General features: G+C 38.9%; 2 protein-coding genes across 2 annotated transcripts; one reads left to right on the forward strand and one right to left on the reverse strand.

Annotated features, from left to right (window-relative positions):
- Positions 1-2,510: 2,510 nt before the first annotated feature.
- Positions 2,511-5,684, forward strand: LOC146666754 (olfactomedin-4-like). The gene is made up of 7 exons (XM_085410993.1): positions 2,511-2,564; positions 2,684-2,806; positions 2,875-3,093; positions 3,188-3,341; positions 3,459-3,686; positions 4,828-4,996; positions 5,076-5,684. The coding sequence occupies exons 1-7, from the start codon at positions 2,511-2,513 to the stop codon at positions 5,509-5,511; spliced, it is 1,383 nt and encodes a 460-aa protein (XP_085267119.1). The 3' UTR covers positions 5,512-5,684.
- A 2,297-nt stretch (positions 5,685-7,981) lies between these two features.
- On the reverse strand, positions 7,982-14,478 carry LOC146666755 (olfactomedin-like). Its single transcript, XM_085410994.1, has 5 exons — positions 14,170-14,478; positions 10,733-10,891; positions 9,868-10,080; positions 9,599-9,731; positions 7,982-8,991 (listed from the first exon to the last, which is right to left on the reverse strand). The coding sequence occupies exons 1-5, from the start codon at positions 14,476-14,478 to the stop codon at positions 8,144-8,146; spliced, it is 1,662 nt and encodes a 553-aa protein (XP_085267120.1). The 3' UTR covers positions 7,982-8,143.
- Between the last annotated feature and the right edge of the window lie 476 nt (positions 14,479-14,954).

Genomic DNA, 14,954 nt, shown 5'->3' on the forward strand with positions numbered 1-14,954 from the left:
GTAACGATGGGTGATGAGGGATGAGGAAGTATGAATAGTGCTGCAGTTTGGGGAAGGCCTTGAAGGGGACTGGCGACGGCGTTCGGGCCAGGCAGAACCCCATGTACCAACGAGAAATAAAGGGAGGAAAGGAAGAGAGGAGAGGACAAGAGTCCCTCTTCGCTGTTGCTGGCCCACCTGCAACTGATTACCTGACCAGCCGTTGGTAATCATTCCTCCCGGCTAGAAAGGTGTATTTAACCTGCGACCTCCCTGAACAGGGTCCAGTAACCATCACAGTGGCAGATATCCAAGAAAGGGTCTCCAGTATGAAGAGTTGGACAGCACCAGGGCCCGACATGGTCCACGCCTACTGGCTAAAGAAGCCGACTGCACTCCACGAGCGTCTGGCAGCACAAATGAACCAGCTGCTAGTTAACGAGAGACACCCGGAATGGCTAACCGAAGGTCGGACGGTCCTGATCCCCTATTCTATTCTATTCTATTCTATTCTATTCTAATTAAATAGCTTGAACTTTTTGGGAAAACATATCAGTTATTTTTTCCAACTATAGGACAAGTAGCTCTGAAGACTGTATTATTTTAACATAGTGAAGTTAAAAAAAGCTTACTGTGCACAAAAATGTGGTAGCAGCTAACACATTGCACAAGTACAAAACCTCAGAATTAAAAATCTGTTCCAAGTGGTTCAATTAGACATAATATGTTTTTTTCCCCTGTGGCTTATTTTACGCGCACAGTGCAGAATTTTTACTTTCTGTTCCCAAAACCTGCATCTTCCATTACTCCTATAGTGATAAAAAACAATTTAAAAAACATGCTTTTTTCTTCTTGCACACCTGCCCTGCTATCAGCTGATTTCAGTTTGTATGCAGAGAGGAATAACATAGCGGCGAAATCTGCAGCTTTAACCTCCCGAAATCTTTCATGGCATGCATTTTTAATTTCTCTTTGCTATTTGGGCTGATTTGGACCTGATCAATGAAAAAGCAAAGAATTACCAATTATTTATTTTTACCTGATTTTTCTTTCTACGAAAAATTTGATCCACATGCGGACATTCGTTTTAAATTTTGATAGAACAGTGGCAGTACAAGTCCTCATAGGTGGATATCAGGCCATTGTAGAGCAAAATTTAGTATTTTGGTCTAGACAACCCAAAATGTGATGTCCACAAAGGAGTAAAGATGCGGACATTACTTTTTCTTTCTATTGCACAAGTGAACAAGAGCATGATAGTAAAGTGCAAACTGTGTGAAAAGAAACAACTTTATTGTATGGCTCTTGTCAAGCATCTGCACAGACAAAATGCTAATACAAAGCTGTTTGTGTTGGCTGACCCCAGCAAAGCTGCCAGAGCCTGATCTTCATCATGTAACATGGTAGACATATCAGTATTGTAGTCTTGTAGCCCAATTTCTACCTGGACCTGTTTCTAATAAAACTCTAAGAATTGCTGTGGCAGGTGGTTTGAAATGTCTTTGGACTGGTTTCCATCTCTTCTTCGTGTTAATGGCTTTATGTTCAAACACAAGCACTAAAAGAGAGATCTTATGTGTCCTAAATAGGACTGGGATTGTCCCAGTATGTGGGCCTGTCTGGGACGAGAAGAAAGTCTGCACTAGACTGTACATTTACATGTGATACGGTTAAAAGAGCTTACTGTGCACCAAAATGCGGTAGTGGCTAACACACTGCATGAATAACAGAGCCCAAAATTAAATATTAAATTTCAAATAGTGCAATTGGACACATTGTGGCTGCTTTGTGGCTATTTTTTGCATTTCATGCAAAAGGGTCACTTTCTGTTCCTGAATCAATTTCATGAAAAAAAAAATTAAAATAGATGTATTAGTCACTGTTCTCAGCTTCACAACATAGACCATGGGTTTAGCAGTGATTCAGAGGCAACATTATGACATTGTATTATTTAGCATAAACTTTACCACATGTAGGATATAATATCACATACACAGTGTATTTTTGTGTGGTAGTTTCCAAATTTTTACTTTCACAGCCTTTGATAATCCACATTATTGATTAAATTGATATATGATAAAATGTGCATGCCCTCCAACTGCTAGTGCTGATGAGTTGAAATAATAAAAAAAAAGAGAGAAAACATTTCTTTTAAAAAGAGTTTGTAGTTTAAAAAATTGTAAAAACAGTGACAGAAGTCTGTGTTCCAGATTTTTTTTAACAGAGTTTTAGGTTTCAGTACTTTAATTCTTATTTGGTACTTTATTAAATGTGAGATAGTTATTTTGTACAGCTGAAGATACTTTTACTGTCATTTCCCATGATTGGGTGCAAATTCTCTGTGTTGCTGTAATCCAAATCAGAAAATAGAGAAAACAAAGTGATACATAACCAAAAACACACCCACATCCAATTCCTCACATCCACAGGATAATGGGAGTGTTCGCAAATTAGAGGGTGCTGCTGCAGTCCCAGTGCCACAATCAAACACTTTAGAGAGAGTTTTGTTCAGCTCTGCTCTCTGATTCACCATGAAGCTGTACGTGATTATTCCACTGTGTGCTCTGCTCACATTCACCCAACAGGTAAGAAATACTGAAGACTTCATTTCAATGGGTAAATATCCTTTTTGAATAAAGCGACAAATACCAAATACCACTAAATGCTGCTGCTTATTTCACTTGAAAATACATTTAAATTTCAGGCTCCTCCACGAGAAAAGTGTGCATGCGAGCTGAATAACTCAGAGAAGGCATTCCCTCATGAAAAACTCAGGATAGTTGAAACCAACGTATCAGACTGCAACAGCAACATCACCCCGCAGAAGGTAACTAGTCTTTTAAAGCTCTCATACTGTTTGTCTCCATCCCTGCTTAATCACTGCTGCCTCTGCAGACTGTGGAGCTGGAGAGTCTGCTGCTGGGGTTGGAGCGTCGTCTTTCCCAGCTGAACAAAGACGTGCTGATCCTGGAGAAGGAGGATGACGGAGAGCTGTATGGAGTTCTCAGCTTGTATGTTATAGAGAATGAAATGACTGAGATCAAGCAGCTGATTGACAAGCTCAACAGCACCACCCAGCAACACCAGATCCTCACTGCTAACGCCACTGAACAGGTAGATTCACAACCACATGCTGCAAAACACTGACATCTGTATCTTTGTCCCTCACTCTGTTTATGATCTTGTAAACAATCAAAATTTGTCTCAGCTGGGGAACTTTAAAGCAGAGATGCAAGAGCTGGAGAAGTTCGACACCATGCAGGTGATAAAGGGACAACAATTCAACTCTGCTCTGAAGGCAGATCTATTCAAGTGCAACAAAAAAATGAACACTACCGTCACACCCACCGAGCCCCCACAGGGTGAGTTTGTTCTTTTTTTTTATGTGTTTGTTTGTTTATTTCTCTTCTGGTGGCAGTGGGAGTCTGTTCTTAGGGGATTGGAGCAGTTAATAATCCTTTTTATTTTTATCCCCTCAGGTACCTGTCAACGCAGCCGGCTTCTGAATGTCACTGGACCAAGGGTCTACACAGCAGGAGAATATCCTGGCTCGTACGCTTACGGAGCCTGGGGTCGTGATCCCAGACCAGAGGAAGGCAAAGAGAGCTGGTACTGGCTGGTGATGATGACTTCGAGTAACAGATACTCCAACTATGTTCGTTTTTACAGCAGTCTGAGTTCTCTCATCATTGGAGTGAGCGTCCCAGGTAAGGAACTCCTCTCTTCTTGTTGTTTTTTTCCCTCCCACATAATGCAAAAAAACCCTTACTGTTTTTACTGGGATCACTCTGAAGTTGGTAATAAAGTAGCTTATTAAATTGTTTGAATTTTCAAAGATGAAATAATTAACCCTAGAGGTTTGCTGTACTTTGGGTTACTGAAGGTGTTTGGAAAGGACCATGTACAGTGAGTTTGTTAGGTAACTACCTAACTGTACCTAAAATCGAGTTATGCAACCCTTTATAAAAGTGGCTTTAACATTTGGTAGCAAGTTATACTGATACTGTCACGGATTGCCGAGGCAAGCCGTGTGGGATTGTAGGAAAGGACCAAAAAGGCAGCAGCTCTGGTGCAGGTGAGTGTTTATTTACAGTGGTGGGTAAGTACAAACAGCGGTGGCGACAAAACATGAAACTAGAGACCTAAACTGGGTAAACTAAGAAGACAAACCAGAATGAGGATGCAGGGAGGTCCGGAGAAATACATACGGGAAGACGCAGGGAGACCAAGGGGAAACAACACAGAATGGCGGCGAGGAAAATAACGCAGACGAACCAGCAACTACCATGACAGAAGACACAACTTAAATACACTCAGAGAACACAGGGAGATTACACACAGGTGGGGAACACAGCTGGGAGTGATTACGTGACGAGAGTAGGGAGACAAACTGAAAACACACACATAAGACGCAGACCTTCACAATAAAACCGGAAACACATACACGCAATGACATAACACACCAACTTAACACAGACTGGGGGACACAGAACATATGAACATGAACCATGATAAACACCCCAAGGTGACCAAAACCACAGAATACTAATAAACTAAACATAAACACGGAGTCACAGACTCCGGATCATGACAGATACCAAGTATCAGTATTACGTTTTTTCAACAAGCAGCCCTTGTTCCAGTGCTGGTCCTGTACAGGTGCATAGACAGTTCTGCATTGGTTCCCAGCCCATGTTATCCTGGAGTGTTTTTACTAAATAATACTCACCTGCCATTGTTCTTAAGAACAATGTTTTGCAGTTTGTCTTAATTACTGATACATTTTTGTGAAGCAAATTATAGTTTTAAACTATTAACATATGTTTATTCCTTCTTTTTCATCTTCAGGTAACGTCCAGATCCACTCTTCAAACCCAACTACCAACACCATCCAGGGTCCAAATAATGTTCTGTATGGAGGGGCTTTGTACTACAACTGTTACAACCAAGATTATGTTTGTCGATTTAATCTCACCACTAAAAGTGTCACAACCTTACAACTACCAAAAGGCACCAGGTTTGTTACTCAACTTTGAAAATGTTAGTTTAAAGAATAACTATGACAGAAACTTTCACTGCTATCCTCTGTTAACCAGGTACAACTCAAAAGGTAACTTCTGCCATCTTGAGGAATGCTACCCATACACTGACCTGGACCTGGCAACAGATGAGTCTGGTGTCTGGGTGGTCTACACCACCACTCAGGACTTTGGCAACTTGGTTCTCTCCAAGCTAGAGGAGGGTGAAACACCAGTGCTTGGAAAGACCTGGCGCACTTCAGTCTACAAACAGTCAGTGACCAACACCTTCATAGCGTGTGGCGTTCTCTATGCAACACGTTACATTAACAGGGAGGTCGAGGAGATCTTTTACTCATTCAACACCGTGACGGGACAGGAGAGGTTTAACATTGGCATCTTCATGAACAAGATGTCTACCAACATTCAAAGCCTAAATTACAGCCCTGTGGACCAGATGCTGCATGCTTACTGTGACTCCAACATGGTTTCCTACAAGGTGTTGTTTGGGTAAATTGATGTTGTTGTTTCATTTCTGCAAAATTGATTGATTTCTATAAAAGTCTGAAATTCAAATAGGTGCTCGAGTAAAACATGGTATAGCCAACACTGTTTTTCCTCAAGATGTTTCATGTTTAATGCATCACATTTCATAAACAATGTATTTCTCCATTAAGCTAATTCAACCAGTGCAAATAAAAGGTTCATCTTTGCCTTGTACTCTCTTTATTTAATAAAATCAATAATTTCCAGTGTAGTGGTTTTAATGTTCAGAGTCAGTCTAACTATGTTATTATATCTTTTTTTATGTAAACATACAAATGTCATATTCTCATAAAAGTCACAAGATTGTTGTTTTGAGATTTGTGGAGAAATCCTTGCAGTGACATTAGAGTAGCAGTTATCTAAATAAGTAAATTAAATTCAAACAGATTGTCAACTTGTTAGTACAACGTATTTACTGAAAGAAATCTCCGTCTGTGGATCGGGTTTCCTCCGAGGCGTGAGCACCTATCAGCAGAGATTGTCCATAACCTATAGAACTCAAAGAAATATTCTCAAGTAACAGTCAAATATGCCATTCAGCGTGTTAGTTACGACGTCGGGAGCAACTGGGAGAACAAAACGACACAGAAACTGTACGGGTTGCTTTCCCAAAATCAACTCAAAGGTTTATTCATCTTACAACAGTATATATAGAGGAAAAAGGTTCGTGTGTCAACAGATTCTCAGTTCAAACCGGTACAGACCAAATAAGGGAACGTCTTCCTGCCTTGTGAGCAAAGAAGTATCCTTTGTGTAGTTTATCAGTTCAGCTACAATTTATGATTATCCCAGCAAAATACACTCCTAGACATAGAATACAGAGTTCTTTCATTAGTGAATTCTGAAACAAACCACCTGGCCTTTAACAAGCTCCTTTCTAAGAGATAAGGAAGGGAGGATGGGAGTAAGGAAGTGATCTCTGTGGTGTTTTCAACCTTGAGGTACCATCCTGTGATTCTTACACATTAATTCTTAGGTTACAGAGAAAGAGAAAAACAACTAGTAAATGGGCCTTATTGAGTAACAGTTTTCCTGTATAATATCACTATAAAACAATATCCTGTTAATGCTACCATGGTATCAAAATATCACAACATTTACTAGCTTTTTTTTAATATGCAGTGTTGGGCAAGTTACTTTAAGTAATTAATTATAGTTACTTCTTCAAAAAGTAACTGAGTTAGTAACTGAGTTACAAGATTCTAAAAGTAATTAATTACTTGAAAAGTAACTATTGCCTTACTGGGCCTGGACCCCAGAGGGTTAAACATTTTTTTAACCCTCTGGGGTCCAGGGTATAATTGGACATTTTTAACTACTTTTGATGTTTCCTCTACATTTCACCTTTAAAAACTATTTTTGTTTGGTATCATTGTTTTCAGCACGACCTCACGTGTCTGAATTTATAGTTATGTTTTCATTTTGACATACTGTATTAACAAAAAACATAAAATGTGAGTAGAAAAAGTTTTTTTAATTTAATTTAATTTTTTGCAGTGCATTTACAATGACTGAAATTTACAATGGATAACATTTTCGTTTCTCCTTCAAGTATCAGATAAAATGTTACACATTTATGGTTCATAATACAAGTGCACAAATCAATGCCTGAGAACCTTAATCGAATGAACAATTTTTGTAAAGAAAAGAGAGTCAAAATGTGTCAATAATAATCTGACTGACTGATAAAGTTTCTCAAACAGATTATACACGTGTCTCTACAATTTACTGAATCATAGAGTACACTGCACTTAATTTTTCACATTGATTATATATTTTGTTAAATAAGTGACATGATGAAATATGTCATGTTTTCATCTGAGTTTGTATTTAAATAATTTTCTTTTAAGGTTCCAATGATTTTTGTTAATATTTGCTAATATGCAAAACCCTAAATTTGAAATAGTGTTTACTTTCTCATTTACATTACATAGTTTCTGCAACACCAAAACCCTAAATTTGAATTCAGTTCAGTTTTATTTATATAGCACTAAGTCACAACAACACTTCCCTCAAGGCATTTTATATTGTAAAAACCCTATAATAATATAAAAAAACAGAGAAAACCCAACAATCATATCACTCCAATGAGCAAGTGATTTGACGACAGTGGTAAGGAAAAACTCCTTTTTAACAGGAAGGAACCTCCAGCAGAACCAGGACAGGAGAGGGACGTCCATGTGCAGCAATGGAAGCAGATATGGAAGATAAAGTCCAAAGCAGCCCCCATGGTAGAGGAAGCATCAAGAGTTGTAGCCCCATAACAGCTAAAATATTAACGTGTACCCTCAAGCTAGGCCTAGATAGATAGATAGATAGATAGATAGATAGATAGATAGATAGATAGATAGATAGATAGATAGATAGATAGATAGATAGATGGATAGATAGATAGATAGATAGATAGATAGATAGATAGATGGATAGATAGATAGATAGATAGATAGATAGATAGATAGATAGATAGATAGATAGATAGATTTTTTTAATTTTTTACAGCATACATGACATATTTGTGATATTTGTATTGCTTGCATAAAATAGTCCTCAAACTGAACTTTAAATCATTGCTTTTTTCTTACTGTTTAACAAGCTTTAGATCAGAAGTAAACCTGGTAGGCCAGCAAGTATCCATCGTTGTACATGTAGATCTGCTTGTTGGTGGGATTGTAGCTCAGACTAGCCACTGCTTTAGCTACCTTCTCCAGTGGTATTGCTAGTGAGTTGTCTTCTTTGCCTGTGGCTGTGTCGAAGGCGTAGAACACCTCCTCCCGGTACTCATTAACGTAACGAGTTGCGTACATCACACCGCACACCATGAAGGCGTTACTTACTGCCTTCTTGAACAACCTCGTTTCCCACGTCTGTGTCACGTTGAGACTCTTCACCTCGCTGTCCCAAACTAAGCGGCTGATCACGAGGTTACCATGGTTACCTATAGTGGCATAGAGAGCCCACAGTCCTGTTTCATCTGCCTCTACATCAACATCACTATTGAGCCGGCAATCGTAGTAACAATAGGGGAACTTGTTGTTGAAACCCACACCGGTGCCTGGAAGAGTCACCCGTTTGACCTCGTTGGTCTCCAGGTCGTACCGGCAAATGTCTGCAGAGCGGTAGCAGTGATAATACAGAGCCTCGCCATACAGGACGGCGTTCGGACCTTCATTTGTGCTGGGATGACTGTAAGATGAAGCAAAGGTAAATTCTCTGTGGTTTGTTGAGGCCATGAGGTCTTCATAGGTTTGGTAAAGGCGCACAGTGTTGCCCCAGATGTGGCTGCTTAGCAGAGGTTGAACCCAGTAACTGTTCTTCTGCCCCTCGCTCTCTTTCTGGGCTTGTTTTCCCCACGAACCAGAGATATAGCTCTTACCATGAGGACTGACTTTAGCTGTGATAGGGTCACTGATGTTGGTGATCAGACCTCTGAGGCAGTGCCTGTCATGACCTGGAAAGGCAGAAAGATCAGGAGGTTTCTGAAGGAGATAATAAGATACAGTCAATCATTGTCACCTATCGGGATCATTTATTTATGATCCCGTGAGAGTGTCTGTTTGGCTCAAATATTATTTTCAGACAGGATCAGGGAAAATAAGCTAGTTCTTGTAGTTCTTGAGTGACACGACTTTGTACTGGGTCTTCTTCACCATTCCTTGTGCATAGGTAGAATCAAAATACAAAGAAAGTCCAATACCCCAATCACTGAGAAATACTGTGTTCAGGAATAATTGATTATTACAAATTAATTGATAATTGTCTCTCACTGACAATCCCACACACCCACAATTTTTTCATACCATAGTGAGGACATCTAATTGACATAATGCTTTCCCCAGCCACCTAGTCTAAACCTAACCATCAAAAATAATGCCTAACCATAACCCTGTTGTAACCCTGACACTAAAATCACATTTTGAGCCTCAAACTCGTGTGAACGGGCATTTCGTCCGCATAAGTATAGCAGCATGTTAATTTTCTGTCCTCACAAAGATATCTAAACATGTACACCACACACACACACACACACACATACACACACACACACACACACATACCTCTGAAGTCTTTGGGGATTGACTTGCAGGTCTCCACATTATTCTTTAGGTAGCGCAGTTTCTCCTTCACAGTCTTCATGTTAAGCGTGTCTATTGTTTGCATCTTGTTTACATGTTTATGTAGTCTATCAGCCTATCAGAAATGGATATAATATTATTCTATTGATAATTCTGTTACATCACAACAGGTCACATGTGACCTGACATAATATAACATTAAATCTTTTCTTTCTGTTGTATTTTGCTGCCATTTGCTATTTTAGCTCTACCTCTTTGGAGAGTTTCTGTGTCTCGGAGTTGTTAAGCTGGCTGTGGACCACATCGATGTCCACCTGTAACTGGCTGAGCTCCTGGCCCAGCTGGCGCAGGGACAGTTCTGTATACAGGCCCCTGAAATGCAGGTAGTTGTAGGGCTCCAGCCGAGCAGTAAAGTTGGAAAACTGATCCTGGATCAGTGGAAGACGTTGGCTGGAGAACGTCAGCTGCAAGAAATGCAGACAAAAAAAATCCTGTGATATTCTGATCCCAGACTGAAGTTGAAATATTATCTGGCAGACAATAACATAAAATTAATGGTAACAGGAAATCAATTCTGTGGGTATTTCAGTGTTTTTGCTTTTTAAACTTTTTTAAAGTATTTAATATCAAATATTGAAATGGTTATGAAAAGTGATTATTTTACATTATATTATTTTACAAATTTTACTGTGCATACTTTCTCATATCATATCAAATTTCAGTATAAGAGTATAATAAACGAGGAGGTACTTATAGAAAAGAGATTCCAAAAGGCCAATGTGGAATATAACTGAAAAATAAAACACCGTGGACCCCGGCTGTGTATTTAAATCCCAACTGATAATGTAAGTTTAACAAGACAAACAAGCCATAGGTTTTCTAGTTTTCAATATGAATCCTACAAATCTTTTTGTTGTTCAAAAATAAATCTGTTGAAGGTGGCAGAGGAATGATATGAAAATATAAACTTCAGTAACACATACATTTAAAAATTATATACCAATATATAGTATATGTGATAATAAAAAAATTATAAATAATGAAGCAATAATATTGCAATTGGTACTTATGCTTAAGTAGCAGAGGTGAGTAAAATAATGCTACATGAGTTCTTACCTCTTCTTGTAGGTTATTCAGAGATCCTTCACAGGTGTGAACTTCCTCCAACACGTACTTAAACTTCTGAGCAGGGAACAGCCACATGGTGGAGTTTAGCTGGCACACACATGCATTTGCCTTCTTGTAGCCCGACACTCGCTGACTCCGGCTGTCAGCCTGATTGTGGGTACAGCAGGTTAAATCCTGAGGAACTGTTCACGGGCTACTCAAATAACTTTTTCTCCTAAAATACTATATTAAATCATTAGCTTTGAAGTGTAACTTACCGTGGATGACAGCAGTAGCAATAGAAGTATCTGCAGCATGTTTAGCTGGAAAAACTGAGACTGGACCAACAAAGATGCACACACACACACACACACAGTGCTCTTCTGTTTTCTCTAATAAACTCACTGACAACAAACACACAGCCTGCTGGCCTGTTTCCTGTCACTGATGGGTTGCGTCACAGACTTAAAAGCAATTGGATGACACAACTAAAAGCATCTAGCTGGACTTCTGTAGGACCCCTCCCACTTCCTTCATGTATTGTTAATTTATCAGCTCTCATTTCCAAATGTTTTCATTCCTTCCTAACAGGATTATTTCCTACTTTATTAATTTTTTTAATTATTATAGATTTTTGTATTTTTTTTTTTACTAAAACATGACCAAAACAATTAATCAACAAAATCTTAATATCGTAATACAACTACAGAACTGCGTATCTATGTAATATAAGTACTAAATACTGCTGGCAGATGTTATACATTTACTTTAACGTTAAAATGTTAAAACCTGTAGCCAATGGAAACTACGCTTTTAGCATATTGTAACAAATTAATCTGATTTTTGCAAGGGTGAACTTAGATAAAAGTGATACACTCTTAGAAACTAAATAACAAGAGACACTTTTTAAATTCTATCACCTTTTTTATGTTAAACTATTTTTATCAGTTCTGAATAAAAAAGTAAAAAATTAAGCCCTTCTAATCTCTGTTACGTACCCTAAAAGGTAGGTATTTACATTGACATATTAATATGTAATGAAAAGTAGCAACTTCTAAACATGTACTTGCTTAGCAACGAAACCTTATCATAAATCATCATTGGAAACTTGGAGACTGTTAAAAGAGCACAATAAATGATTTACTGTAAGATGTTGCATGCATAACACAAACCACAGAATTTAAAAAAAAATCTAATTATTATTGCGGTCTGACTCAAAGTGGACACTTTCAGTTCCTGAAACTTTACCATTACAGGATCTACAACTAAGATTCAGCATGTATGACTCTCTAAATCTTCAAAATAGATGCACGTATTAGTCACTGTCTGCCTTTATGTGCACTGTTAAAAAAAACATCTTAAAAAAATCGGTAATATTCCGGCAGCTGGGGCGACAAAATACTACCGTAAAATAACAGAAAATAACTTCCTCATAAAAATATGCTTATTTCCAGTAATGACAATACAGTTTGTTGCGCTAATTTTACATAGGGATCTTGCCTTTCCAAGTGCTTTTAGACATTAAATTAGGAACATTTTGACGTGATTAAACAATGAAATTATCTATAACTAGAAAAAAAAAACAAATCTTAAAAAAACAGCAATATTCCGGCAGCTGGTGTGCCAAAATACTACCATAAAATAACAGAAAATAACTTTCTGAAGAAATTACCTATAAACAAGGTCAATGAATGTGGCAATATGAATCATAATACGTAAATGTACAGAAATATACAGTTAACAGTTGGTTTAAATAATAATGGATATGATGCCCTGGGACAGACTGACAGGGGCGAGGCTGCCATATTGCACCATCGGCCCCTCTGGCCATCACCAGTAGGCGGTAGGTGAAGAGTCTTGACACAATACCGAGAGTGTCCGAGCTGGGGCTCAAACCGGCAACCTTCTGACCACAAGGCAAACTGCCAACTCTTGAGCCACAATTGCCCTAAATAGCAATGATAATAATACTTATGTGACGTAACACAAGCTTATAGGAATCATGTTATATACTTTTCCATAGCATTACATTTGAATTCAACGATTCAATCTTTCAAATAACGGACAGATATTTGTGAAATCATGATACATTTGTGAATGTATTTTAACAATCTAAATATACATATGTACAGACAGATACATTTAATAATCATGAAAATCATGTTTTATTACATTACAGTGATTTAACGTTAATTTACATTTGAAATGCGAAATCACAGTCTATTTACGTAACTTTAATGATATTCTACAAGAACAGAACAAAACTGTAAAATGCACAGTAAAATACTTTTATATTAGGATATTCCTACAGTACACCGATACCCGCGACCTTGTGGTTGCTAGTTCACATTCATTGGCCGATGCTTAGTGTCATGTTATTATGTGTCCCAACATCCAATGGCATGTCACATTGTTTTCATGGCCACACCCTCACCCCAGGTGCAGTGGCCTATTTCTGTTCAGGAATGTTGTGAATACTTTGAGATTCATATTAATTGCAATTCCTACCTCTACATTAGTGATGCGCGAATCATGAACGAATCGTTCAATACTCGAGAATCACTTTACTGACTAATGAATCATGATTCACAAGCCCAACTGACTCACTGACTCATCCCTGTTGCTGTTAGCAGCAATGTATCTAGGTTATAATTAAAGTTGTGGAGAAAAACACAACATCCAGTATCATAACAAAAAAATTTCTGCTCTGAACTGGAAGAAAAAAAACCCTGAGTAGAAGCTCACATCAAGAGCTTGTGCTGAATTGTAAGCGTAAGCGAATCACTCAGGACTCGCTCACCCCCTCCCTCCTGTGCTGAATCATAGAGCGAACGATTCACTCACTCATTAACCCCCTCCCTCCTGTGCTGAATCGTAAGCGAATCACTCAGGACTCACTCACCTCCTCCCTCCTGGCTCACAGCTTCTTCTTCCTCTTGGTTGGCAACCAATGTTAAGGCGCATTACCTCCCCCTGGCTCACAGCTCAGTGAACATTTAGATGAGAAAATATATATTTAACACATTTAAGGAAAATACAAATAAAATAAAAAATAAAAATATATTAAAATAAAATAAAAATAAATAAATGTTTATTAAGCAATTTTGATAGGAAATTGCTTAATTTTAGAAATGTTTTTGCTCTTTTTTGCTCTATAAAATAGTCGTTTTCTTTTAGAATCATTCATCTTCACATTTTTTGCACTCTCTGGTCGACTGACTCAGTGAATCAAATGACTCCAAAAAATCCGATTCACTTTGGTGAGTGACTCATTAAAACTCGATTCTGTTAGGTGACGGCTGTGTGCGGACAGGGATAGGACCCAAGGTGCAGACTCCGGAGACAGAACTTAAACCAAAACAGCTTTAATGCTGAACGCAAACATCACATAAAGAACGCTGCAGTCCCAAAAACAGAGCAAAGGACTGCAGTGGAGTGAGTCTAACGTCCGGCGTCACATAATCTTTCTTCCTCCGCCGCTTAACCCTCTTGTCGGACTGGTAATCCAGGGGTGAAGGCGGAGGTATAGCGACTGGAGAGATTGAGCACGTGCTCAACCTGATCGCCCGAGGCATAGGCGCTGGCTCGGCCGTAGCCATGGCAGTTTGGAGGCTGCGGGGCCCTCCCAAACCCAAACGTGACCCATAGAAGGGTGACTGGAGCTCCTGGGCATGCCTAGCCTCCTGCCTCACGCTCTCCTTGAGGAAGGCAGAAACTGCGGGTCGCCGATACCACACGGAGTCTGCTGGGTCCATGTTCTGGTCACGATCTTCTGTTAGGTTACGGCTGTGTGCGGACAGGGATAGGACCCAAGGTGCAGACTCCGGAGACAGAACTTAAACCAAAACAGCTTTAATGCTGAACACAAACATCACATAACTAGAAAAAAACTCAAAATAAACTAACACCGGTGGATGGGCAAAACACACAGCAAAATAAACGGTAGATCGCGACACGGACACAGAGAAACACAGGGCTTAAATACAAAGAGGGAGCAATCAGGGAATGAATAACAGGAGGGAAACACAGCTGGGGCAAATCAGAACTGACAAGACAAAAGGAAGCGTAACCTGAACACACTGAGATAAGACAGAGACCTTCAAAGTAAAACAGGAAACACATAACACAGACTCACATGCACACTGTAAAACCTAATAAGTTCACAGAACTCAAAAATTGTTGTGTAACAGATTACACAACAATTTTCTAGTGATGTTTTTAAAAGTTTTAA

Source organism: Rhamphochromis longiceps, linkage group LG7 (genome assembly GCF_057381845.1).
Source record: "Rhamphochromis longiceps isolate RC_006_pf linkage group LG7, R_longiceps_female_GT1.1, whole genome shotgun sequence".
NCBI lineage: Eukaryota > Metazoa > Chordata > Actinopteri > Cichliformes > Cichlidae > Rhamphochromis > Rhamphochromis longiceps.

Excerpts from the sequence above, each read along its gene's own strand:
- LOC146666754 (XM_085410993.1), top strand. The coding sequence starts at position 2,511 with ATGAAGCTGTACGTGATTATTCCACTGTGTGCTCTGCTCACATTCACC. Across the intron at positions 3,094-3,187 it reads CTGCTAACGCCACTGAACAG|CTGGGGAACTTTAAAGCAGA; the intron begins GTAGATTCACAA and ends AATTTGTCTCAG. Across the intron at positions 3,342-3,458 it reads ACCCACCGAGCCCCCACAGG|GTACCTGTCAACGCAGCCGG; the intron begins GTGAGTTTGTTC and ends TTATCCCCTCAG.
- LOC146666755 (XM_085410994.1), bottom strand. The coding sequence starts at position 14,478 with ATGGACCCAGCAGACTCCGTGTGGTATCGGCGACCCGCAGTTTCTGCC. Across the intron at positions 10,892-14,169 it reads AAGATTATGTGACGCCGGAC|GCTGACAGCCGGAGTCAGCG; the intron begins GTTAGACTCACT and ends ACCCACAATCAG. Across the intron at positions 8,992-9,598 it reads AATCCCCAAAGACTTCAGAG|GTCATGACAGGCACTGCCTC; the intron begins GTATGTGTGTGT and ends CTGCCTTTCCAG.